Source organism: Nicotiana tomentosiformis, chromosome 8 (assembly GCF_000390325.3).
Source record: "Nicotiana tomentosiformis chromosome 8, ASM39032v3, whole genome shotgun sequence".
NCBI classification, from domain to species: domain Eukaryota; kingdom Viridiplantae; phylum Streptophyta; class Magnoliopsida; order Solanales; family Solanaceae; genus Nicotiana; species Nicotiana tomentosiformis.
Window position 1 is genome coordinate 19032106 of NC_090819.1, and position 26285 is coordinate 19058390.

The 26285-nt window shown below is 36.2% G+C and overlaps 2 protein-coding genes across 2 annotated transcripts in view; one reads left to right on the forward strand and one right to left on the reverse strand.

Moving 5' to 3' along the window:
• Positions 1 to 12580: 12580 nt before the first annotated feature.
• On the forward strand, positions 12581 to 16604 carry LOC104093759 (cathecol O-methyltransferase 1). Its single transcript, XM_070182151.1, has 4 exons — positions 12581 to 13276; positions 14627 to 14937; positions 15721 to 15785; positions 16180 to 16604. Exons 1-4 carry the CDS (start codon positions 12855 to 12857, stop codon positions 16474 to 16476), a joined length of 1095 nt encoding a protein of 364 aa, XP_070038252.1. The 5' UTR covers positions 12581 to 12854; the 3' UTR covers positions 16477 to 16604.
• Positions 16605 to 20446: 3842 nt separating this feature from the next.
• Positions 20447 to 26285, reverse strand: part of LOC104114143 (protein CURVATURE THYLAKOID 1B, chloroplastic) — a 116060-nt gene continuing 110221 nt past the window's right edge. Inside the window, exon 6 of the mRNA XM_070182152.1 lies at positions 20447 to 20681. Within this exon, the coding sequence (XP_070038253.1) occupies positions 20624 to 20681 (58 nt within the window). The 3' untranslated portion in view covers positions 20447 to 20623. The remainder of the gene's footprint in view (positions 20682 to 26285) is intronic.

Here is a 26285-nt window from a genome sequence, read left to right on the forward strand (position 1 = left end):
TTTATCTTTTATCGCTTTTATTATTTATTTAATCACTTTTAATATTTATGGAATTTATTTGAACAAGTCGCGATGTCGCCTACACATGCTCCTACACATGCCTTCTAGAAAGATCGACGCGTGATTTTGGTTATTATGGGGCGAGCGAAAGAATACAGAGTGAGAGGGAATCTTTGGATAAGGGAGCTGGGTTGAAGTATCCGAAACGGTTATGGTGAGGTGGGCGTGTTGGCTGGCAATGGCGAACGGAAATGGGCAGGGGCAGGCTGCCCACCGCGCGCAGATGTGCGGTCTCTTAGGGTTAGGGAAATGTTATAAAAATGTGAATGGATAATGGGTTAATGGTCTGGGCTGGGTATTTGTGGGGGAATTTGGGCTGCTGGCTTGTAAAATTCACTTGGCCACTGGAAATTTGCCCAATTTCGGGCAGCTCTCTTTCCCTCATTGTTAAAATTCACATTTGGCCAATTAATCAAATGACTTTCATTTTAATCATGTTTTTAACCTATGATTAATTTCTAAATGCAATTAACACACTAAATGAAAGATAAACTATTTTTTTTTTTATGATTTAAAATATTTCTAAATATGCATGAACAATGCGAATAAATGCAAAACAAATAAAAGAAAAACTCCTAAAATTTATAAAAATAATTAAAATTATTTTTGGACTATTGTTTAGGAGTAATTTTCTATGTGGGGCAAAAATTACGTGCTCACAACTGCCCCTCTTTGCTCGAAAACATGAAAATTTTTTGGGTAAAGATAAAGTGAGCAATTATGAGCAATTTTTGTCCATTTAGCACTCCATGGGAAGCATTTTGAAAAAGTTTGACCGAACCTTGCTTTAGAGGTTGCCTACATATCCTTGGCTATAAAGGAATCAGGTCAGTATAGTTTTGAAAACTTTGGTAGCTGGGACTACCGAAAAGCTGTGGTTTCGCTGTTGTTGCTGCTCTTACTGCTTGTTGAATCCCTTATTACACCAAAATCAAAATGAAAAGAAACTAAAAAAGCCTATCAGCTATGAGTTACAAGATTCCTATCTACAAGTCTTATGAATCTTGGCCTTGAATCTTCTACAGTCATGTTGTGCATCTCGAACTGTTGACTTGCATTCTTGAGGCGAGCTTCTGCTACTTCTAACCTGAATTGACCCTATTTTTCAGGCGGGCTCCTGCTACTTACTTGAAACTTGAAGTGAATTCTGAAATGACTTCCCTCGTTCTCCAGGTGGGCGCCTACTACTGACTTGAAACTTGAAATGAATTCTAAAATGACTTCCCTCGTTCTCTAGGTGGGCATTTTCTACTGACTTGAAATTTGAAATAACTCTGAAATAAATTCTGAAATGACTTCCCTCGTTCTCCAGGTGGGCACCTGCTACTACAGCAAAACATAAAAAATAAAAGAAACTTTTCCTGGCCCAGTTTGCATTAGGAAGATTTGTGAGTTGTTAGCAGAACTATAAATCACCTATGCTATTGATGAATGATGCAATGATGAGAGTAAAATTAAAGACTCGACTAGGATGTGCGTCTCCTATGAGTAAAACCAAGAAAATTTTGACTAGCAAATGCGTCTGCTAAAAAAAACCTGAATGACCCAAACTAGGAAGTGTGTATCCTAGGGATGAACTCAAACGACCCAAACTAGGAAGTGCGTCTCCTAGGGATGAAATCTCAATTTAGGAAGTGTGTCTCTTAAAAGTTTGACCTAAAAGACTCAGACTAGGAAGTATGTCTCCTAGGGATAAAACTTGAATGACTCAAACTAGGAAGTGCGTCTCCTAGGGGTGAAACCTTTAACACAGAATTATGAAGTGCATCTCCTAGAAAGTGTGGCTTGAAACATTTAAACTAGGAAGTGTGCCTCCTGGATGTGGGATTGGGTTTGAGGAAAACTATAAACTAAGCTTGACTAAAATAAAAACTGACCCTATTCTCTAGGTGGGACCCCTGAACTTAAGGAAAACTAACGATTACCAACCTAACAAAATTGAAAACTGGCCCTATTCTCGAGGCGGGATCCCTGAACTTTAAAAAAACTAAAGATTACTAAAACTGACCCTATTCTACAGGCGGGACTCCAAAACTTAAGAAAAGCCAAAGATTCCTTTCAACTAGGGATATGCCTAGGAGGTATAGTGTTTCTCAACTAGGGAGCATGCTTAGGAGGTATGATCTTCTCAATAGCCTTTGCGTTAGCAGAACTGGGGCATTGCACCTGAAAAATTCAAGCTTCCAAGCTTGATATGAACATAGCCTTCATCCCTGTTTTAGACAAAGAAAACTTGTGAGTTTTAAACACGGTGGTTAGTTTGTGGCTTTGACTTCGAGGGCGATTTCTCTTGCACTTGTCATGATCAACTTGGACTTCAACTTGGAAGACAATGCTTGTTATCGACCAACCACTTTTCCGGAAAACCCTTATCACAAGAAATATTCCTGATTCGTCCAAGTCCAATACCTTCGTATTCTAACATTTACCAAATATTTGCATTTTACATCAATCCGAAAGAACATCTATTATCACCAACTCAGTTCACACACTATTCTCCCATGTCTTATGCCATTTTGATGTGCTTGCTAGACTCTGCTTTGTGTGATTAAAAAGCTGGTAGCAGATTTTGAAGTCATTTCTCAATTGTTTCGACAAAAATAGACTCAAGAGGGACTTACACAAAACAAGAGGAACAAAGTAAGGAGATGAACCAGAAGAGATGGTATCTAACAAGAAATATTTTTACCCATGAAAAAGAACAAAGTAGAAACTAATCTGATTTGAAAGTCAGCTCCACTGATCATGACATGCATTTTGGATTAAGCGGCCTGATCTGTCAAGCGAGTCTAATCTTCAACTCTTGTTATACCTCTAAGCCGTGAAACTGGGCTTCAATGCTCCGATTATCCTATCTGATTCACGATCCTTATTCGACTTGTAGTACCCGAAGGGTTTTCACCATCAAGCCTCTCTCATTTTGTTCTTTCTCTCAACTCACCGTCGCCTTATGGTGCCTGTGAAGGTTTTCACCGATAAGACTCTCTCATTTTGTTCTTTTCTTCTTATTTCCTCTAATTCTGCAGATGACAAGGCATTAACCATGGTAAAAATATCATATGTTCTTGGCATGACTAACTCGGCACTCTAAAAGATTATCCGGTTTTTTTTGGACTGTAATGTAGCTTTTGGACAGGGTTAGAAAGAAAGAAAGGCATGAAAGCTCAAATTCGAACTAAGACAAAATGTGGTATAACTTTACAACTTTTGGAACCATCTTTTATATCAAACAAAACTTCTGCCCCAGTTTCTTTTGAAGTGAGGAATTTTAGGATTGTTTGACTTGGTGTGACCGAACCTTAAGGCTGCCTACGTATCTTGTTGACACAAGAATTAGGTCGAACGTAATTCAAAAGAATACTTTTTGTTGTTGCTATTTTTCTTTTTTCTTTTTTCCCTCTTTTTTTCTCTTTTTCTTTATCTCTTTTTTTTGAATTTTTCTTTTGGAATAAACTTTCTAAAAGAAACCTTATGGGGACAACTTGAGATGCACTTGAACTCAAAGTTGCTTGCTTCAAATTATCTGGGACGCACTCTCTTGTACCAAATTCTTATCGTACTATTAACTTCTCAAACTATCTATCCCATTTTCACACAATTCGGGCTTTAAATGATCTCAAAATGTCCAAATCTTTACTTATTTCCCTCAAATGTCCCTGTCATCTTCAAAACTTGTTTCATTGCTTTCTGATTAGACTAACTTTCAAGACCAGGCTGAGAATTCTGCGTGCAAGTCATGTCACTAGAGTCAGCATGTAAAGAACTATAAAAGAAAAAGAGAACTAAACAAATACGGACTAGAAATAACAGAATACAGGAAATTGCATTAGACATATGGTGAAAGGGTTTGAACAGTGAAACAAGCAAAATGAAACTTGGGTTACAACCTTGGAACAAACCTAGATAACACTAAACGAGTTACTACAACTAAATGAACTAGGCAAAATAAAAGGATAGAAGGGTTTGAGTCACAAGACAATATCCGAATTACAACCCTGAAATAACCCGGACATCAGAAATGACAACGAAATAAACCACCAAAACTCCTCCCTGGCTAGCCAAGAAAGGAGTGTCTTTCCAATTACCAAGCTCGACATCTTAGCCACTGAGTCGCACATCGACATTACCCAGACCTTCACAAGTCTCCATCATGTTGACCTTAGCAAATAGCTTTTGGGCCACTTTTGCCACCTCATTCTTAAGATCAACTTCTGGAACCGAGACTGATAGCGCTGAAAACTTTGCGATAAGTGGCCCTCCAAGGGATTCAGAAAAGTTCTCATATTCATTTTCAACACAAATCATGCCCACCATATGCATCTCATTATGAACAGACAATGGACTTTGGCTAGTATCCGTTGCATCTGGATTTTTTACGGTAATGTCACCTACATCGACAAGCTTCTGGACTGCTCTTTTCAGATGCCAACACTTTTCTACACTGTGCCCTGGGGCATTAGAGCAATATGAGCACCTTTGAGAATAATCAAAATTCTTCGGGAGGGGGTTCGATATTTTTATCTGAATCGACTTCAACATGTCCAATTGCCTCAACTTTTGGAACAGACTGGAATATGATTCTCCAATAGAAGTGAAAAACTTTCCTTTTGTTGCTGCCTTTTTATTTTGTACTCCGGCCTCGGTTGGAACCTCTTGCGGGTAGGTGGTTGATATGCTTGTAGAGGTGGGTAAGATATTTGTGGAGGTGGTGCAGGCCATTACGGGTCTGGTGGATGTGGAGCATATGGCGGTGCATTGTGGATAGAGTACTGGGAATGTGAGGTATGACTTTGGGGATTTTGTGGAGAGAAGTAGCATTGGGGAGGATTATTTGGAGTACGAGGAGCAGGAACACCCACTGGGACTTGTCGTTGGCGGGCCTCAACAACATCTTATCTATTTCTCTTTCTTACCCCAAACTTACTGAGATGTTCTGAAAGTCTTTTGTAGTATCTTTCAATGCAGAATAGCTCATAATTTTTCCTGACTTGATTTCTTCTTCTATCATATCCCCTATTTTTACCACATCATTGAAAGGCTTACCTAAAGACGGGATCAAATGACCGAAGTAGGTGGGTCCCTGAGCTTGTAGGAGAAGCTTAACCATTTTTTCTTCATCAATCGGGGGACTAACCCGAGTAGCTTGTTCCATCCATCTGAGCCCAAACTCCCTAAAACTTTCCTCGGGTTTCTTTTCCATCTTAGATAGGGAGGAACAATCTGGGATAATGTCTATATTGTACTGAAAGTGTCGAACAAAATCTTGAGCCATGTCATCCCATACATACCACTTACTCACATCTTGACGAGTATACTATTCCAAGGATGCCCCACTCAAGCTCTCACTGAAATACGCCATCAACATCTCATCTTTCCCGCTAACACTTTTCATTTCACTACAATAACCCCTCAGATGGGTCACTGGATCTCCACGCCAGTCATACAAGTTAAACTTTGGCATTTTAAACCCCGCGGGCAGATGAATATCAGGAAACATATACAAGTCATTGTAAGATATGTTAATCTGATTTCCCATCCCTTGCATGTTCATTAAGGATTGTTCTATACCTTTCAGCCTTTTGGATATCTCATATCGCTCGTATTTCTTTGTGAACTTTTCATTTTTAACATGAGGCTCATTCTGAGGGCGGTGATTATATGAGTCCGGGACCTGGTGGGCCAACTCTAGGAAGTAGTATTGGGCATCATGAGGTTTGAACTGGTGTTCACTGTTGTACCTAAGAAGAGGTTGTTGAGAGGTTATGATAGTAAGGATAGTGGATATGATAGGAGGGCTATTTTTGGGAAATATAGTTGGAGGACGAACAATGGAGCTACTAGGGAGGTTGGGAAAGCTATGATAAGCGGGAAAACCTGGAAAATATGGTGGATCATCTGACACTATGACCGGGGCTTGGGTAAGGGTGGCATCTAGGAAGTTAAGTGGTGGAGGGGGTGGTGCCTTACCAGTCATCCAAGCTTGATACATGCCCGTCATGTATTGTCTTAACATCCTTACCTCCTCAACCAACCCAGTGTCTTGTTCAACCAATTGATTTTGGGCACCAGTATCAACCAACTTAATTCCGTTGTCGTATGTCATTACCTTTCGACTTTATGTTGCAGGGTAGAGTTACTAACTTAGGAACCACAAACCAACTACCCTTCTACTATAATAAAGATAACAAAGAGGAACAAAATGAAGTCAGCACGTTAGCGTTAGAGCATTTACCATAAGATAATCTCACATTATGTGCAATGCACCTATTGCAGTTATCGGTTCTAAAATGACTTCAAGGGTACGAAGGTTATATTGGAATCATCCCAAGTTCACTCTTCCCGCCCCCTTTCTTCTTCACTTTTTGTTTCTCGCGCTCCTTGGTTTTTCATTTTCTTCCCTCTCTTTTCTTTCTGATAACCTCTCTTTTCTTTCTTCCCATTCCTCTATCCCATTTTTTTTATGATGATTCGATCGAACCAGATGTAGGTTGCCTATGTATCATGTTCCACATGAATCAGATCTTGCGTAGTTCGGGAAGATCAGGAATAAAGAAAATAAACTAACTATTTTTTTGGAATAAAGGAATAAAACTATGATAAGTGGGAAAATCTAGAGAATATGGTGGATCATCTGACACTATGACCGGGGCTTGGGTAAGGGTGGCATCTAGGAAACTAGGTGGTGGCGGGGGTGGTGCCTTACCAGTCATCCAAGCTTGATACATACCCGCCATGTGTTGTCTTAACATCCTTACCTCCTCAACCAATCCAGTGTCTTGTTCAACCAATTGATTTTGGGCACCAGTATCAACCAACCCAATTTCGTTGTCGTATGTCATTGCATTTCGACTTTATGTTGCAGGGTAGAGTTACTAACTTAGGAACCACAAACCAACTACCCTTCTGCTATAATGAAGATAACAAAGAGGAACAAAATGAAGTCATCACGTTAGCGTTAGGGCATTTAACATAAGATAATCTCACATTATGTGCAATGCACCTATTCGCAGTTATCGGTTCTAAAATGACTTCAAGGGTACGAAGGTTATATTGGCATCATCCCAAGTTCACTCTTCCTGCCCCCTTTCTTCTTCACTTTTTGTTTCTCGCGCTCCTTGGTTTTTCATTTTCTTCCCTCTCTTTTCTTTCTGATAGCCTCTCTTTTCTTTCTTCCCATTCCTCTATCCCATTTTTTTTTATGATGATTCGATCGAACCAGATGTAGGTTGCCTATGTATCATGTTCCACATGAATCAGATCTTGCGTAGTTCGGGAAGATCAGGAATAAAGGAAATAAACTAACTATTTTTTTTGGAATAAAGGAATAAAACTATGATAAGTGGAAAAATCTAGAGAATATGGTGGATCATCTGACACTATGACCGGGGCTTGGGTAAGGGTGGCATCTAGGAAACTAGGTGGTGGCGGGGGTGGTGCCTTACCAGTCATCCAAGCTTGATACATACCCGCCATGTATTGTCTTAACATCCTTACCTCCTCAACCAACCCAGTGTCTTGTTCAACCAATTGATTTTGGGCACCAGTATCAACCAACCCAATTCCTTTGTCGTATGTCATTGCGTTTCGACTTTATGTTGCATGGTAGAGTTACTAACTTAGGAACCACAAACCAACTACCCTTCTGCTATAATGAAGATAACAAAGAGGAACAAAATGAAGTCATCACGTTAGCGTTAGGGCATTTAACATAAGATAATCTCACATTATGTGCAATGCACTTATTCGCAGTTATCGATTCTAAAATGACTTCAAGGGTACGAAGGTTATATTGGCATCATCCCAAGTTCACTCTTCCTGCCCCCTTTCTTCTTCACTTTTTGTTTCTCGCGCTCCTTGGTTTTTTATTTTCTTCCCTCTCTTTTCTTTCTGATAGCCTCTCTTTTCTTTCTTCCTATTCCTCCATCCTATTTTTTTTTATGATGATTCGATCGAACCAGATGTAGGTTGCCTATGTATCATGTTCCACATGAATCAGATCTTGCGTAGTTCGGGAAGATCATGAATAAAGAAAATAAACTAACTATTTTTTTGGAATAAAAGAATAAAACTATGATAAGTGGGAAAATCTAGAGAATATGGTGAATCATCTGACACTATGACCGGGACTTGGGTAAGGGTGGCATCTAGGAAACTAGGTGGTGGCGGGGGTGGTGCCTTACCAGTCATCCAAGCTTGATACATACCCGCCATGTGTTGTCTTAACATCCTTACCTCCTCAACCAACCCAGTGTCTTGTTCAACCAATTGATTTTGGGCACCAGTATCAACCAATCCAATTCCGTTGTCGTATGTCATTGCGTTTCGATTTTATGTTGCAGGGTAGAGTTACTAACTTAGGAACCACAAACCAACTACCCTTCTGCTATAATGAAGATAACAAAGAGGAACAAAATGAAGTCATCACGTTAGCGTTAGGGCATTTAACATAAGATAATCTCACATTATGTGCAATGCACCTATTCGCAGTTATCGGTTCTAAAATGACTTCAAGGGTACGAAGGGTATATTGGCATCATCCCAAGTTCACTCTTCCTGCCCCCTTTCTTCTTCACTTTTTCTTTCTCGCGCTCCTTGGTTTTTCATTTTCTTCCCTCTCTTTTCTTTCTGATAGCCTCTCTTTTCTTTCTTCCTATTCCTCCATCCCATTTTTTTTTTATGATGATTCGATCGAACCAGATGTAGGTTGCCTATGTATCATGTTCCACATGAATCAGATCTTGCGTAGTTCGGAAAGATCAGGAATAAAGGAAATAAACTAGCTCTTTTTTTGAATTTTGATTTTTTTTTTAAAAATAATTTTCGTAAGAAGACTTATAAAGAAGAAATGAGTGATGCTTTTGAGTAGTTGGGCTAGGAATTGTACAGCACACACTAGTGTCACTTTACACGTTATTCCTTATTTTTGCATAATATATATTTAGTAGTATAGTTTTAGGACCAAGCTCTGTTTTAACGAAGACAGATCCAGAATTTAAGTTTTATGGGTTCAACATTTAAGGTTTTAGTATTGGACTCATTATATTTTTAAAGTTATTGATTCATATTTCTATATAATACAATATTAGTGAATTTTTACACATAAATTTATGCTCCGTGTCAAAAGTACCGGGTTCAGTTGAATCCGGTGCCGACCCATTGCATCAGTCTCTGTGTTTTAGAATGGTGAATACTCTCTCTTTCTCTCAAACTTATCTTTTTGATTTTATTGAAGGTGAGGGTGGCCCCATGAATAGTGTGGGGGAAGGAAAACGCAAAAGAGGGGAGTTCTTTCGGCAGGATTAAAGTTCTTTGATGGGAAGGAGCATTTATACATACAAATAAAAACACAGTGGAATAAAGTCAAATAAATGTCATTTGCACGTATATTTAAATTGTATTCATGTTGCAAGTGAAAGATAATCACGGTTGTTTCGGTTTAAGTCAGCATATTGATATTTTATTGCTTCAATTTTTCACAAAATTTTAACTAATTACTAATTATTATAAGAACATAGTATTACCTAAGCATAATGTTAAAAAAAATATTCATAACACAAGCATTATATACTCATTATATTTATGCATTTTCGCAGCAAACTTTTGTAGTCAAATCCGATATATTGAACAAACGAGTGGAATGCATGAACTCGACCATGGGAACATGTATGCTTATTTATTTACTTTTCAAAGTAAATATTCTTTCTCAATCCGTCCAAAAATAATGTCTACATTTTATGAAGAAAGGAAACTTCCACAACATATCACAATCCAAAAATATTGTTATATGGAGTCGTTTCAAATCTTCTTAGCACACAACTAGTTCTTCTACTTAATTCACTATATAAAAAACGTTTTAAGTTATACTCCGTATTCACGTTCAGTATAAAGAACTTTTTACATTGTCAATTCATCCAAAGATATCTACAGGTAAGTCTCTTGAAAATATAAAATTTGTAATCTTAAAAATAAGTAGGTTACCTGCTTTAACAGGTAAAAGTAACTTGATCCTGTAAATATTCTTACACTATCGGTGTATATAACTTAAACTTTAGAAAAAAAAAAATTCTTTTCTTCTACTCTTTCATATTAACCTAAACTGCTAAACCTAATCTGGGACCAAAGAAAATATAATCGTAGATGAGACATGAGTTATATATATTTATAATACAACTATTCTTACTCGTACTAATTAACCAGAGATCAACTTTACATACATCAAGTTTGGTTTTTGAACAACCTTCAAATGTGCTCAGATAATTAGGAAAATTTTATGGGGTTGGACTAATATATATTCTGTTCTGTGTACTGAAGGCTTGTATCCTCATTACGTTTTTATTTTTAATTAAGCTTTCACCTCCCGTGGTAGTGGGGGATTTATCATAGACCCATACTTCAAAGTTCAAACCTGACTTCCCTAGTAAAATACATGTAGGAATACAGGAAACAAAATATAGTTACAAATACAGACATTTATTTTTCTAACTGTTTCTCAAAGGATAGTATAGGACGCTGAAAAAATGATAATGTTACTATAAGCTGCTTAGGGTTATTGCACCCAGAGTCAAATCTCAATGAGATAAAAACAAAGAGTAAGTGATTAATTGTTTTCCTCCTAAACATTAACGGAAAGAGTTACCAAGTAGCTGTTCTGACAGGAGATAGGTGGTAATAAAACCGAATAAATTAGTCAATGTGTGTGTAAGTTGTATATTGTATAGATTATTTTGTGAGCGAGTGTATTTAATGGAAATGAAAAGAATATGACCATTTGACTCTCAATATCTCGTGTCACTGTCAAATTCCTGCTTTACACAATTCTTTTCAGCAATTAACTGCATTAGATTATTTAGTTTGGTTAATAATTGTTGATAAATTGATCCAATTGGATAAAGCTAGCTTTAACAGCTTGGCCAGACTTGGAAATTTTAATATACCCCCCACGGTATTTGAAAAAGTTAGGGACAATCTATAGTGTCACAAAGTTGCTTATGGCTTTTGGTTCAGATAAAGAAAAAGAACAGCATTTTAATTTGTGAAGATTAGTCTGAGCAGAATTTCATTGTATCTAGAAAGAAATTGAAAAAAGAAATATTCTATTTCACTATTATGTTAGGTGCAACTATATCATCACAATGAAAAAGCAGAGTAAAAAGAGAACGTAGAGGAGATTTCATGATTTGATTGAGAATATAATATATTATTTTTTTGTAATTCCAAACAAAGATTAAGAAAATGATCTGATCAATGATGGCTCCGAGGATTTGGCTGTCGCGGGAACTATGACATTAATATAAATTTGTCGCTGCCTATAAAGACCCTATCTATCTATCTATCTATCTATATATATATATATATATATATATATATATATATATATATATATATATATATAAGCACTAATATTTGATTATTTTTTAAAAATATTTATAAGTATATATGAAATTTTTGACGAAATTTTTGTGTGACCGTGACCCCTCAACCTATAGTGTGCGTCCACCTGTGCCAACAATATAGAGACAATTTGCTCGTATAGTCAGAAAGAGTGTTTTACTTTTTAGTTGCTTTTTAGTGAATCTACTCGGTATAAAGTTAAATTAGTGGGTCAATAAGTCGGGTGAATAGTTAAAGAAAACAGTGGTGAGTTTAGCTGTCAAATAATTTCTTCTTTTTCTTGTTTTCACATTAGAAATCAAAATAAAACACAAGCTTTTTGTATTTATTTTAACACAAGCTAATTATATGTTTATATGCTGGTTAGGTGAAGTAAAGCATGTTATATGAGGAAAGTACGAAGAAAATGTGCCAATTGTCGTGTACAGCAAAGCAGCCAGCACAAGCAAATTCGCACTTGATAAGTGGCTAAGTCCACTTTCTAGTGGACCTAGTGGTTCACTAACTTTTACCAAAAAGGCAATAATTTGCAATTCAAAAAGAAAAAAGGAAAAAAGAAAACTAGACAGACTTTAACACACCAACTCCCACAGGAAGCAACAATGCAACTCACAAAAGGAAACCGAGTTTTTCCGCGACGGATCTAGAATTTGGGTTCATTCTTTACGCTTTTTCGTATTAAACTCATTATATTTGTATAATTATGGGTTTATATTTTTTATTTATTGTAATTTTTGTAAAATTTTATATATAAGTGTATACTCCACGTCTCCGGATACTACATTAGCCTCTAGGGTTCTTAATACTCTTGTTAAATTGTCCAGGCTCCAAACGCATGTTCGTTTCAATTTTAACGGATGTTTCCGAACAACTCCAAATGTTCAATGTTAGGTGTGTTTGGTGTTAAGCTTCCGTCCTAGGTTAATAGAATAGATAATTGTTGTTTCTTATATAATTTTGAACAATCGTCGCCATAAACTAATTTTTAGGATGGAAGCTAATTTTTAGGATGGAGTACAGCCTAAGGTTAAAATATAACTATAAAAAATATCCATAAAAGGTGAAATTTAATTAGTAACATGAAAAGATAAAACTAGTGTTATCGGTCAAACTTTCAAAAGAGAAAGAAATAACTAGACAAACTTCAACAACCAACCTGCCCAACATGCTACTGTGCAATTGAAAAATAAACAAAAGAGAACCAGACAATATTTCAACCAATATTCCATCAAGAAAACCAATTATGACAATTCTTAACCAAAGTCACAACTAACACTTATAAAAAGCACTAACTCAACTGTACATGATTGTGAAGCCTAACAAAAACACTCTAAAAGGAAAAGACTACGAGAATAATTACACTACAACTCTTATAGCTAATTCTTGTCTCAAGATTTTCAGCTATGGAATCCTCAACCAAAAGCCAAATACCAACACAATCAGAAGAAGAGCGTAACTGCACATATGCCATGCAACTATTGTCATCTTCAGTCCTCCCCTTTGTGTTGCATTCAACAATTCAATTGGAAGTTTTTGAGATATTAGCCAAATCTAATGACACTAAACTTTCTGCTTCTCAAATTGTTTCTCAAATTCCTAACTGCAAGAATCCTGATGCAGCTACTATGTTAGATAGGATGCTTTATGTCTTGGCTAGTTACTCGTTGTTTACTTGTTCCATTGTTGAGGATGAAGAAAATAATGGGGGCCAGAAAAGAGTGTATGGTTTGTCACAAGTGGGAAAATTCTTTGTTAGAGATGAAGATGGTGCATCAATGGGGCCACTTTTGGCTTTGCTTCAAGATAAAGTATTCATAAACAGCTGGTAAGTTTTGTCCTACTGTGTATTCTTTTTGCAGTGGCTGTATTGATTGGTTGCCTTTTTCACAAGACAAGATTCTTAAGTTTTATTACTTGTCGATTTATGTTAGTCGTATGTGCTAGTGTTATTATTCTCCATCTGATCCTTTTATTGGTCACTTTACCTAAAAATATTGTTACAAAACATTTGTCCTTCTAGAAAATCAGGTATTATTAATTTTTCAATTCCATCTTTATTACTCCAATAGTGAATATGGTTATTAATTAGTGTTTTAAGGAAGATGTAAGGATAATTTAATCAAATAGGATTTATTATTAATGTTGTCAAAGATTCTGGTGGATGGATCGGAGAAGATTTCTTCATCTTAATCAGAGTTTGATGTTCGAGCCACAGGAATGAATTTGTTTTTAATAGGGAGTATTTTCTCTTTGAATAGACCTTACACAATAAAAGGGCAGCCCGGTACACTAAGCTTCCGTTATGCGCGGGGTTCGGGGAAGGACCGCATCACCAGGTCTATTGTACGCAGCGTTACCCAACGTGAATCTAAATTAATGAGACTAAAAAATGGAACCCAACACCAGTGAAAACCAAAAAAAGAAGCAAACTTTAGTGGATGGCTTGGAAAGATCTTTCTTCTTGAATAACTTGGAGCGCTATATATTAAGGCGTCGCAGCCGTTAGATACTTTCAAGAAGAAAGCTAAAAAATGTTTTAAAGTTACGGCGCTAGAATAATGAAATTTCTCTATATATATAATTCAAAAGTTAATAATTTATTCTCTTAACTTAAATCTATATTATAAAACTATATTAAGTAACTTCTGCCTAATTTATAATATACAACTAATGTTTTGAGAAAACAAAATAACAACAACATCAAACCCAATGAAATCCCACAAGTAGAGTTTGGGGAGGATAGTGTGTACGGAGACCTTACCCCTACCTTATAAAGTTAAAGAGGCTGTTTTCGAAAGACTCTCGGCTCAAGAACATTAAAAATTTGAGAAAACAAAATATAAATTCAAAACCTATATTAAGTGTATAATCCATGGTATATTATATTGGCTTAGTAATCTGAAATGAAAGATTTATGTTTGACTCCTCTAAACTTGTTTTTAATGCAAAAGAGGCACAACATATATATTATAAGTATCTTTTTTTGGTTTCCCACTGTGGCCGCTAAATTGGATTCGCTGGAAGTGTCACATTGTTGGGGATGGGGGCAACGCTCACAACAAAGACGACTCTATAATTAGTGTTCGAACCTGAAATTTTAGTTAAAGATAAAGAAGTACTTACCATAATGGTAGATATGATCATATCTGACTCTCTTTCTAATTTCAAATTACAGGTTTGAACTAAAAGATGCAGTTCTTGAAGGAGGAGTTCCATTTGACAGGGTACACGGTGTGCATGCATTTGAATATCCAAAATCGGACCCAAAATTCAATGATGTTTTCAACAAGGCAATGATCAATCACACAACTGTAGTCATGAAAAAAATACTTGAAAATTACAAAGGTTTTGAGAACCTTAAAACTTTGGTTGATGTTGGAGGTGGTCTTGGAGTTAACCTCAAGATGATTACATCTAAATACCCCACAATTAAGGGCACTAATTTTGATTTGCCACATGTTGTTCAACATGCCCCTTCCTATCCTGGTACCTTCTCTCGTTCTTATTTTGTTGTTTATTATATTTACTTCGATCATCAGGTCTAGGTCTGTCAAGTTAAATTCGTTCTCAAAAAAGTTTATTAAGGTTTTGAACTCCATCACCTATTGCTTTAGGATTTTGAGTTGTATGCTCTGAGTCTTGCGCATGGTATCATAGTCAATTTATTTAAGCTCGTTATTGCACTTGTGAATTCTATTATATAAGGAGTAAGCCTTACCAAAAAGGAGCGAAAATATTTTCCAAAACTCTTTTTAAACCTTCCTCACCCCATTCCCCTCTCCCCTCTCCCCCAACCCCACCCACCACCCCAACTCCCCCGTCTTAGTTTTTTTATTTATCCTGGACTTTCTTATATTTTATGCTTTCCTTTAATTGAACTCTTGTAACTAAACCATTTGCCCCCCACCCTATAGTGTTTGCCTAAATTTTATATTTTTCAAAATAATATTTTCTATTTACTAATTAAACATTAGAAAATATTTTTCGGATTTTTTTCCACTCACCAACCAAGCATGGGAAAATAGTGATAAAACTACTCATTTTTCAAAATAATATTTTCAAGGAAAACATTTTCCTTTATACCAAATACCCTTACTCTTGTATACAAATCTTCATGTCGATGATCTTGCAATATATATACATGTATATGTATGATTTGCTAAACCACATGAACAAAATGGTTGAGCTCTGCGAATTGTGATATATGATTTGCTTATGTGTTGTGCACTATCAATTACTTAAATTAAACTTCATCTAATAATATTGCAGGGGTGGAACATGTTGGGGGAGATATGTTTGAAAGTGTTCCAGAAGGAGATGCTATTTTTATGAAGGTACGCCAAATTAATTGGAGGAGTCACATAGGTTTAGCAGAAAAGTGAAAAATTATTTCTTGTTTTTTTTTTTAAAAAACGTTTACAGTTCAGTTCGCCAAATTGGAAACGGAGGTAGTAATAAATAGAAGTTGCACAAATAAAATAAAAATAGTTTTATTAATTTGGAAGCGGAATAATGTGCCAAGACGATTATTTTTTTATGACGGTGGTGTCTGAGCCAGCTAACACGACTAATTTCACTAGCTACCTGCCATCTCCAATCAATACAGGTATCGGGTAACTCTGTTCACCAAAGGTTTGGTAGATAAGAAGAAGTCACCTATATAGTGTTTTTTGTATCTGCTGGAATAACGTGCCAAAATGACTAATATTTCAATGTTTCTTAATGAAGTGGATTCTTCATGATTGGAGTGATAGTCACAACCTCAAGTTGCTAAAGAACTGCTACAAGGCTCTACCAGACAATGGAAAGGTGATTGTTGTTGAGGCCATTTTACCAGTGAAACCAGACATTGACACCGCAGTGGTTGGCGTTTCGCAATGTGATTTGATCATGATGGCTCAAAATCCTGGAGGCAAAGAGCGTTCGGAACAGGAGTTTCGAGCCTTGGCTACTGAAGCTGGATTCAAAGGCGTTAACTTAATATGTTGTGTCTGTAATTTTTGGGTCATGGAATTCTGCAAGTAGATTTCTACTGTACATTGAGTTTCTACTACTCTTGAGTATCCATTTATGGCAATCTGGGACTGGAATTGCAGCTTAGTCCAGATTGAACATTGATATTCCTAATAATATTTCTATTATTTCCCTTGTTTGTTTATCTTGTATGAAAGGATGTCATTTTGGGTATTGATAAACATGTTCTCTAGGACAGAAATTGTAACTTCGTCCAACTTTATTGATACTCCTAGTAAGATTTATATGAATGTGTCTCTGGTTTGAGAAGAGTTTCAATATCTACAGACGGCACTTGCGAAAGTGGGACTGAGATGGCTGCGATTGACAAAGTATATAGGGGAGGTGATTCTTGTCTCTATTTATATTTTGTCGTACTCGGAGAAGTGGGTAGTGGTGACCCGAGAGTACATACTAGACGAAATGATGGTGGCTCCATACGGGGATTGTCGGCTTCTTATGGATGCATTAACTAGAAATTGGCAACAAAAATTGCAACTTAGTCCACATTAGGACGTTATTCCTAGTAATCGGTTTACAACATGCCTTTTCCAGTATGAAAAGTATAATTTTGAGTTACAGATAGGCCTTCGCACATGAAATTGGAAGGTAGCTTACAACCGGGAAATAGGGTGTTGATATTCCTAATTATCCTTATAACCTGGTTTGCTTTTTCTACCTATAAGAAGAGTTTCAGGACTACGGCTGAAGTTGCATGGACTAGGATGTTTATAATCCGAATAACCTTTCTATAATAACTTTGCTTTCCTAGTATGACAAATGTGTCCACTTTGAGTTTGTACACATGGGAATCTTGGGCAGTAACCGAGCCACATAGGCTCAAGAGTGATCAGATGAACACTATGTGCCGAAAAATTATATTGTATATATACGTCAAGTAGTACCTTTTTATACATATTACATATATATTAATCTGAAATGCCCTTCAACACTCTTAACAAATTTTTTAGTTAGCCATTGATTTTTGGACTGGTTTTGAACTGGATTTCTTGGAGGTATTTATCCAAAGAGTGTGCCCCTAGTAAAGGTCTAAAATTATACTACTTGAGAAGCAAAAGAACAGAGGAAGCATTATCAATGAAAAATCTTTATCAATATCCACAAACAGATTTAAATTGATCACTGCGTGAAGTCTAAATAATGGCGAAGATAAGGTAGCATTGCTTAAGCTGTGGCTAGTCATACCTACATACTTCCTTTTATTTTTTTATTTTTTTTTATTTTTTAGTTTTTCATTTAGTGTCTCATACCTGCGTTGGAACCCGACTAAATCTGGTTTCGTGTCGGAAAAGTCTCACATTAAGTGGGTAAAGCATTTCCTAACAAAGACAACTTCACATACCAGGACTCGAACTCTAGACCTCTGATTAAGGATGGTGGAGTGCTTATCACTACACTACAACCCCGGTGGGTCTTGCTACATACTTCCCACAATTATATGATCATGACAATTGACAACCATATGGTAACATGTTTTGTGGTACAATTTTATAAGCTTAATTACCAAAGACATGGATCTACTTGAAGGTATTGATATACATTTATAAGCACGTAATTTTTGATCCGTGCAATTTTTAAAAGCAGTATTTTAAAAATATTAACTTATCTTTTATTTTAATAGGATTTCAATCAACTTTTAATTTTAATTTTAAAAAATAAGTTTAAAAACACAAAAAATAGTTTTATAGTATTTCTTCTCTTATTATATATCTTTTTATTTTATCCTTTTATTTATTTATTTAAGCTTATTAGTATTTTATAGTGATAATATTTTAATTTTTACCATTACTTTAACATAGTTTTCTCTACCTTTTTATAACATTTAAAAAATACCAAAAATATTTTCATTTGTATATATAGTTTACTTTAATAGTTTATTCTTATTAACTAAGATTAATTAGTATATTTTGTTAGTATTTTTATTTTTATTTTATTTTTGTTCATTTAGGAAAAATTAAATTTGGGTCAATTAAGAGCTCATTTTCGGATTTTAGTGGCCCAGCAAGATAAAGGCTTATTCTTCCCAATCCATTAGCCCACTCTCCACTTAAAATACAATATTTAATCTTAGCCATCTACTTTCCTCTAATCCAATGGTCCATATTTCCATATACTCCCATATATAAACTCCATCTTTCACAAAAAAATCTAACCCTAGAGAGACCGAATTCCTCCACCCCTAAGACAGACCACCCTTCACTAACCTAGGAACACACACAAAAAAAGCATCAGCATGCCCCACAAAAATACATACGCCTTTGCTGTCCCATTTTCCCCCAAAAAACCAAATAAACCCAGATTTTCCAAAAACTTTGAGAAATCAGCCGCCCACCTCCCATAGGAAACCCTTCAACTCCTCCATTCTAAGCCGACCTCCCCCGGATTTTCAGGTCTTCAGCCGCATCTCCTCCGCCCTTCAACCATGAAACCACCATTGAAGCCTTTTTCTTTCGCGTTCTCAATCATAATAGTCACAGAACTTTAAAGAACTCAAGAGATTTTATTCAGGTTTACTATTTCAGAATCCGGCGAGCTCTCAAACACCGGCGATATTCGTCGAAACAGGTTGGTTTCAACTGGAAACCTTAATATATGCTCAAATCTGGCCAGTTTTAGAATTTTTCGGCGAGGCATCCAAACAAAAGGGAGTTTGAGTCAGTGAGGTTGTCTGCTTGGATTCGCCGTTCGAGGTCTCTGTTCGATTTTTCCGGTCCAGGCTCTGTTCCACAGTTTCGGTCAAGTATTTCTACGCGATTTTGTTGCTTTCGCGTTTCAAAGCTTTCAACAGTCACAGTCAGATTCTGTTTTAAGGTCCATTTCCTAACACACACTCCAATTTTATTGACCTTGTATGCCCATAATTTTGTTTGACTGATTATGTGAGATGATCTCTTTATTTTGCTCTTGGTATGATTCTGTGTTACATATACTTAATTTTGTGTAAATCTTTTGAGTTTAAATTAAATATATTGTGGATGATATATCATTTTTATAGTGTGTAACCTTAACGGAAGTATTTACTGTGTTTTGAGCAACCGCTCCATTTAGTTGATAACATGAAGGTGAATTAAGTCATAAGATACTTTTTTGGAAAAAAGAAGAGTTACGGAATTAAGATGCAGAGATTCTAAGTTGGAAAACTAACGAGAAATAATAAGCTGTGGGATTTGTGGACTAAAATGAAAGTGAATTAGGTCAAAGTGATATTGGATTGAATTTTGTTTGGCATGTGACAATTTGAGCTGTGAAAGATTTTTGTCAATTCTTTATTTTTGCGTTACTAATTTAACCGCTAGTAGCATGTTTAGGCAGTCAACACTTGGGTAAGCAAACTTTTAGGGTATTTATGTTTTAGCTTTTTCGAGGTGAGAGTTCGTTCCCTTTAGTTCATTTTCAGGGGAATGTCCCGTAGACTTTGTATATATTTTTATCCGGGGTATGCTCCGTAGTATCATATATTTGGAGGCCGTGACTAACCTCGTGGAAAAGTATAGTATATATTAGTATTTAGGACTTTACTTTACTTTTCTCTTTCTATTTTCTTTTATTAGGTGGGATGACCTCGATCCTCTTTTATGATTGCTTTCCTTTTTATGTGTTTTAACCTCAATTTGAATATTTTAAAAGCCAACTTGATCATGTGCGCAACCATACTAGTTACGGGACTCGGGGAATGCTTAACACCTTCTCCCCGAGTCAAATGAACCCTCTTACCTGAATCTTTGGTGCAGTCAGTTTTAGAGTCTAAAAATGATGACCTGACACACTGAAATCAAATATCAGGTGATGACTCTGAAAATCTTTTGAACACAAATTTTTGTTACTTTCTAATTGAAAACTCTTGTGAGCTTTACAAATATTTTTATTTATTTTAAAGGGGTTAGTGAGGTGTAAAAAGGGGTGTGACAACATTAACTTCCAACTGCTAAATAAAAACACATGAAGGTAAGAGAATGAAAAGACAATGTACAAATAAGCAAAATATAGACGTAGTTCATTTGAGTTTTATTCTGTTAGAATATTAAGACAACAAAAGAACAAAGCAGAGTTTACATTTCGAAGAGCAAAGTTGCATGATTGCTCAACTGAAATCTATTTTGACCATGTCTCTGCAGCAACATTAGGACTCTATTTCTTTTCAGCTGCTCCCAATAATTTCCTTGTACAAGTCCTTGATCTTTGATATCAAAACTTCTCTGTTAACGGCAAAATGTTATAAGAAGAGAGGTAAGTAGTGACAAACACGACGTATGAATAATAAACTTAGCTTCCACTAATTCGTATATCGACGAAATGGAATTACCTGTTTGGTTTGAAGACCAAGTTCTTGTAGTCTTTGTATGATGCCAAAAGGGAAAGAAAATTGATGCTCGAGAGGGGGAACAGGTTCTCAGGAGAAATAAAAGTCTTTTTGCAGGAAAATTTGTATAGAGATTCAGTTCTCAGGGGAACTTGAATTATAAGTTTGTCATCATAAAAAGGGAGAAATTAATAAGTTATATGCCTTTTTGCATTTTGATGATCTAACAAACTTCATAATAAGAATCAGATTGAGAACCTATCACACATCCTCAAAGTGCTCAGTCTGGTACAAGTTCCAACAACTTGATTCAAAGAAATGACAGAGGCAACAAATGAATATTAGATCCCTTCCTGACAGTACAAGTCAACTCTCCACAACTGTAAAGTCGCTGCACTATTTCTCTGCACACACATAATAATGTAAACAGTGCAACAATCACTTTATGGAGAATGCCTTGTACCGGATAATTGCTTGCATCATCCAAGTGACCTCACTTGTATATTACCAACATGAAGCAAGTGAAAAACACATACTTGAACGATCCAAAATTATCAAGTTTCTATCTCAAGTATGCTGCCGATTTTGAGTGACTTCAAGACTTCAAGAACAAAATAACAACTAAACAAAGGATCAGTTTCCAGCACTGTGTTACCATATGTCTTTAGTTTTGTTGTACCTTTGTTAGAGTGATCTACTTGTAATTCTTACTTAGCTTAGTTAGAAGCATTGTTGTACCTATGTCTTGGCTAGAGTTAATCGAGTTGTGAGCTTTGTAATAGAGTTATTACAAAGAGGCTTGTAATAGAGTTATTACAAGTAGATGAGAGAATAAGAGGTTAATTCCTAGGTTATAATAGTTTGTACTATGAAGTTTGCTCAGTTAGTGAAGTTGAAATCCTACGAGTGTAGGTCGTAATTTTTAATAATGGAGTTGGGAGTTTTCCACGTAAAACTTGATATGTCATTTACTTATCTTTGATTGTGTACGTTCTGTGGGAACTGATAGAGAATCAGGTTCTCTATACAGTTTGGTGGACCCTAAGTTTCTATCAATTGGTATTAGAGCAAGTTCTTTCTATCAGGCTAATACCTAGAAAGGATCCACATAGCTGCTCCACCAAACTTTGAAGAAGGTCAATCAACCTACAGACCACCAAGATTCAATGGATAATACTACAGATGGTGGAAGACAAGGATGCATGATTTTATCATGGTTGAAGATTTAGAGCTCTGGGATGTTATCTGCGATGGACCCTTCGTCCCCATGAAGACCACTGGCGAGCTAGCAATGACAGTTCCAAAGACAAGGAAATAGTATAACGATGCTGACCGCAAAGCTATAGAGATCGAACAAAAAAGATCCCCGTCTGCGGTATTGGACCAGGCGAGTATAATAGAATTTCTGCCTCTCAATCTGCTAATGAGATCTAGGAGGCTCTCCATACTGCACATGAAGGAACAACTAATGTCAAGTAGTCAAATATCGACATGCTCACCACTGAGTATGACCTCTTCAGGATGAAGGATGATGGGTCCATTCAGGACATGCACACTCGATTAACCTCCATCATCAATGAGCTTCACTCTCTAGGAGAGATTATTTCCAGGAACAAACTTGTCAGTAAAATACTTAGTGTATTACCTAGTCCTTGGGAAAGCAAAGTCAATGCTATCATAGAGGCAAATGTTCTGCAAAAGCTGACCATTGATGAACTCATCGAAAATCTGAAGACCTATGAAATGAAGAAAAAGAAAGACCAGAAAATAAGAGAAACCAAAAAGGAGAAGAACCTATTCCTCAAGGCCGACAATAATAACTCAAGTGGCGAGGATGCTGACATGGACTATCTGACAAAAAGGCTTCAGAAAATGGTTCACAGAAATGGAGGCATTCCAAAAAAGGGTAATTCCAGCAGACCAAATAGCTATGACTTGTGTCATAAATGTAGGAAGCCAGGACATTTCATCAAAGCCTATCCTCTACAGAAGCAAGACCAGTACAAGCATAACACAGACAAAACAGCCTAGAGGAACTCGGTTCCTGACAAGAGATTCAAGAGAAAAGATGTTGCTGACAATATTGTGAAGCAAGCTCTTGCTGCATGGGGAGATTCTTCCAATGCATCTGGGGAAAATGATGAATAAGGTGACACCTCCATGATGGCCGTTGAAAGCAAAGCAACTGAATATGACTCTATTTTTACCTTGATGGCAAAATCTGATGAGGACGAAGATGATGATGACGATGAGGTAAACTTTCTGGACGTTCAAAGACATTTGAAGTCTTATTGTCAATAAAAGCTTATATATTTGAAAAATGTCCTAATTGATGCTTATCATAATTTCATTAATGAAAAAAATGTGTTAACTACAAAACTAGGAGAGGTTGAATATGAGAGAGATGATCTAGTAGTCATAGTGGTTGACTTAAAAGAAAGCATTGAGGATTTAAAAAAGGAAAATGATGCTTTAACTGATATTATTGAAAACGTAGAGCATGAGAGACATGACTTGTTGGTGGTAGTTGTGGATGTTAAAGAAAGCATTGGGGAACTAAAATGGGAATACAGTTCTAGGAACACTCAAAAGGGAAAGGAATTTGCAAGTGAGGCACACCTTAAGCTTGAAAATGAGCTAAAAATGGTGACATCTAGTCTGTGTGTTGAACTTGAAAGAAACAGACAACTTCAGGAAGATCTAGGCAGAGTTAAGAATGACCTAGAAAAATCTCTTAAATGGACCTGGTCCTCTGATGCAATCTCTTATATGTCTTTTTGCATTTTGATGATCTAACAAACTTCATAATAAGAACCAGATTGGGAACCTATTACACATACTTAAAGTGCTCAAGAACAACAAGTCTCAAGTTTGGCACCAGTTACAACAACTTGATTCAAAGAAATGACAGAGGGAACAAATGGATATTAGTTCCCTTGCTGACAGTATAAGTCAACTCTCCACAACTGTAAAGTCGATACACTATTTCTCTACACACATGTAACAGTGAAAACAGTGCAGCAGTCACTTTGTGGAGCATGCCTTGTACCGGATAATTGCTTGCATCATCCAAGTGACCTTACTTGTATATTACCAACATGAAGCAAGGGAAAAGCACACACTTGACCGATCCAAAATTATCAAGTTTCTATCTCAAGTATGTTGCCGATTTTGAGTGACTTCAAGACTTCAAGAACAAAGAAACAACAGAACAAATGACTAGTTTCCAGCACTGTGTTACCATATGTCCTTAGTTTTGTTGTACCTTTGTTTTAGTGATCTACTTGTAATTTCTACTTATCTTAGCTAGAAGCATTGTATAGGAAATCATTTGTAAAACCATAAACCTTGTGTTTGTGTCTTGGCTAGAGTTAGTCGAGTTGTGAGATTTGTAATAGAGTTATTACAAAGAGGCTTGTAATAGAGTTATTACAATTAGGTGAGGGATTAAGATGTTAATTCCTAGGTTACAATAGTTTGTACTATGAAGTTTGCTTAGTGCTAGTGAAGTTGAAATCCTACGAGTGTAGTGTTAGGTTTTAGTTTTAATGATGAAACAATAATATAATTGCTTTTGGTGTAGGGAATCAAGGAAATCAACTAAGATCGAAGTGCACAAAGAGAAACAATCAAAGTTGAAGGAAGAAATCAATCGAAGATTGATTGAAACATTCAAAAGGAAAAGAAGAACTGACAATCCGGCGAGATAATCAATCCGAGATTGATTGAAGAGTTAAAAAGGAAAAGAAGCATTAAAGATCCGCAAGATAATTAATCAGTAGCTATTACTGGAAGGACTCAGAACTAAGGAGCAAATCCGGTGCTATCAAGACTAAAAATGGAAAGATGTCAAAGTCCACACATCAAGGAAGAGTAACGAGAATTAACCTTATTCTTGAAAAGAATCAATTTCTTTCCAAGGATCAAATCTCTTGGGTTGGCAAATCTCTTCAGTAACGGTCTCCTACAAAGTATTTATACGCAACCTTAAGTCTTAGAGAGACATACTTTGATCAAACCAATTACCATCTCTTTGTTATTCTTCAAACAAACATTGTAGCTCTACTAGATCTGTTGTGTAACAAGTTAGAGAAGAAAGTGAGAAAAATACTGGTGAGGCATTATATCAAGAAAAGATGAGTGACATAAAAACTGAGCTGTTGGTGTAAACTACACCATTCACTTTGTACTCAAAAAACTCAATCACTGAAAGAGAACTTCCTTGCAACCCAAAGGGACTGGACTAGAATTTACATTGAATACGAACCAGTATAAAAACTCCGATGTCTTTAATTCCTACACTTTACTTTTGCATTTTAATTCTGCACTTTACTTTTGCATTTTAATTCTGCACTTCTTATTATCTCACTATTACATCTAGTCGACTAATTGAAAAACCACTCAACTTATAATAATTAATTTTAAAATAAGCAATTCACCCCCTCTTGTACTTTCAATTGGTAAGAGAGTAAGGCTCACATTTTTCTTTTGCTTAACAGTTTGTGAGAAAAGATCATGGCTAATCAAGTTATTGTCGGAGCACTCTTCCAAGAAGGAACATCGCAAGTAAAGCCCCCATATTTCAATGGACAACATTTCTCTCACTGGAAAGTGCGTATGGAAATATACGCAAAGTCTTATGATGTCAAGGTCTTATGAGTTATCAAAAAAGGGAACTATCCTCTGTCGGCTGCTGCTCAACCACCTGCTGATCCTGAAGATATAGATGAATATACTGATGAACAAATGGCAGTTGTGCAAGTTAATGCTAAAGCAAGGAATCTTCTTTATAATGCTATAAGTGGTGAAGAATATGAGAAACTCTCCAGTTGCGATACAGCCAAAGAGATGTGGGATAAACTTGAAGTTACTTATGAAAGAACCAATAAAGTGAAAGAAACCCATATTAACATGTTGGTTCATGACTACGAACTCTTCCTGATGAAAGAAGGAGAATCCATTGAAGATATGTTTGCCAGATTTAGCAAAATCATTAGCGATCTAAAAGCTTTTGGCAAACCATACTCAAGTGGTGATCAAGTTAGGAAAATTTTGAGAAGTCTATCCACTACTTGACAGACAAAAGTGGTTACACTTAAATCAAAGGATTTGAACAAATTATCATACGATGAACTTCGAGGAGAACTTATAGCCTTCGAGAAAACTCATCTCAAGAAAACAAACCAAGAAGAAAAGAAGAAAACAATTACTTTCAAGGCTAGAACTGAAAGAGTAGACAATGATATTGATGATGACCCGGAAGCTCTTCAAGAAGAAATTGCCATGGTATCAAGGAACATGAATGGTTTAATGAGGAGATACAGGAATACAAGAAGAGGCAAGAGACCACCCAAGCAAACTAGGCAATATAACGAACAAACAAAAATGATGGCAAATGCTATGAGTGGTAAGATTTGGGCATGTTCAAGCTGAGTGTCCTGATCTTAAATGAAGGGTTTCCAGAGGTTTTAACAAGAGCAAATCATTTGGAAGATGGAGT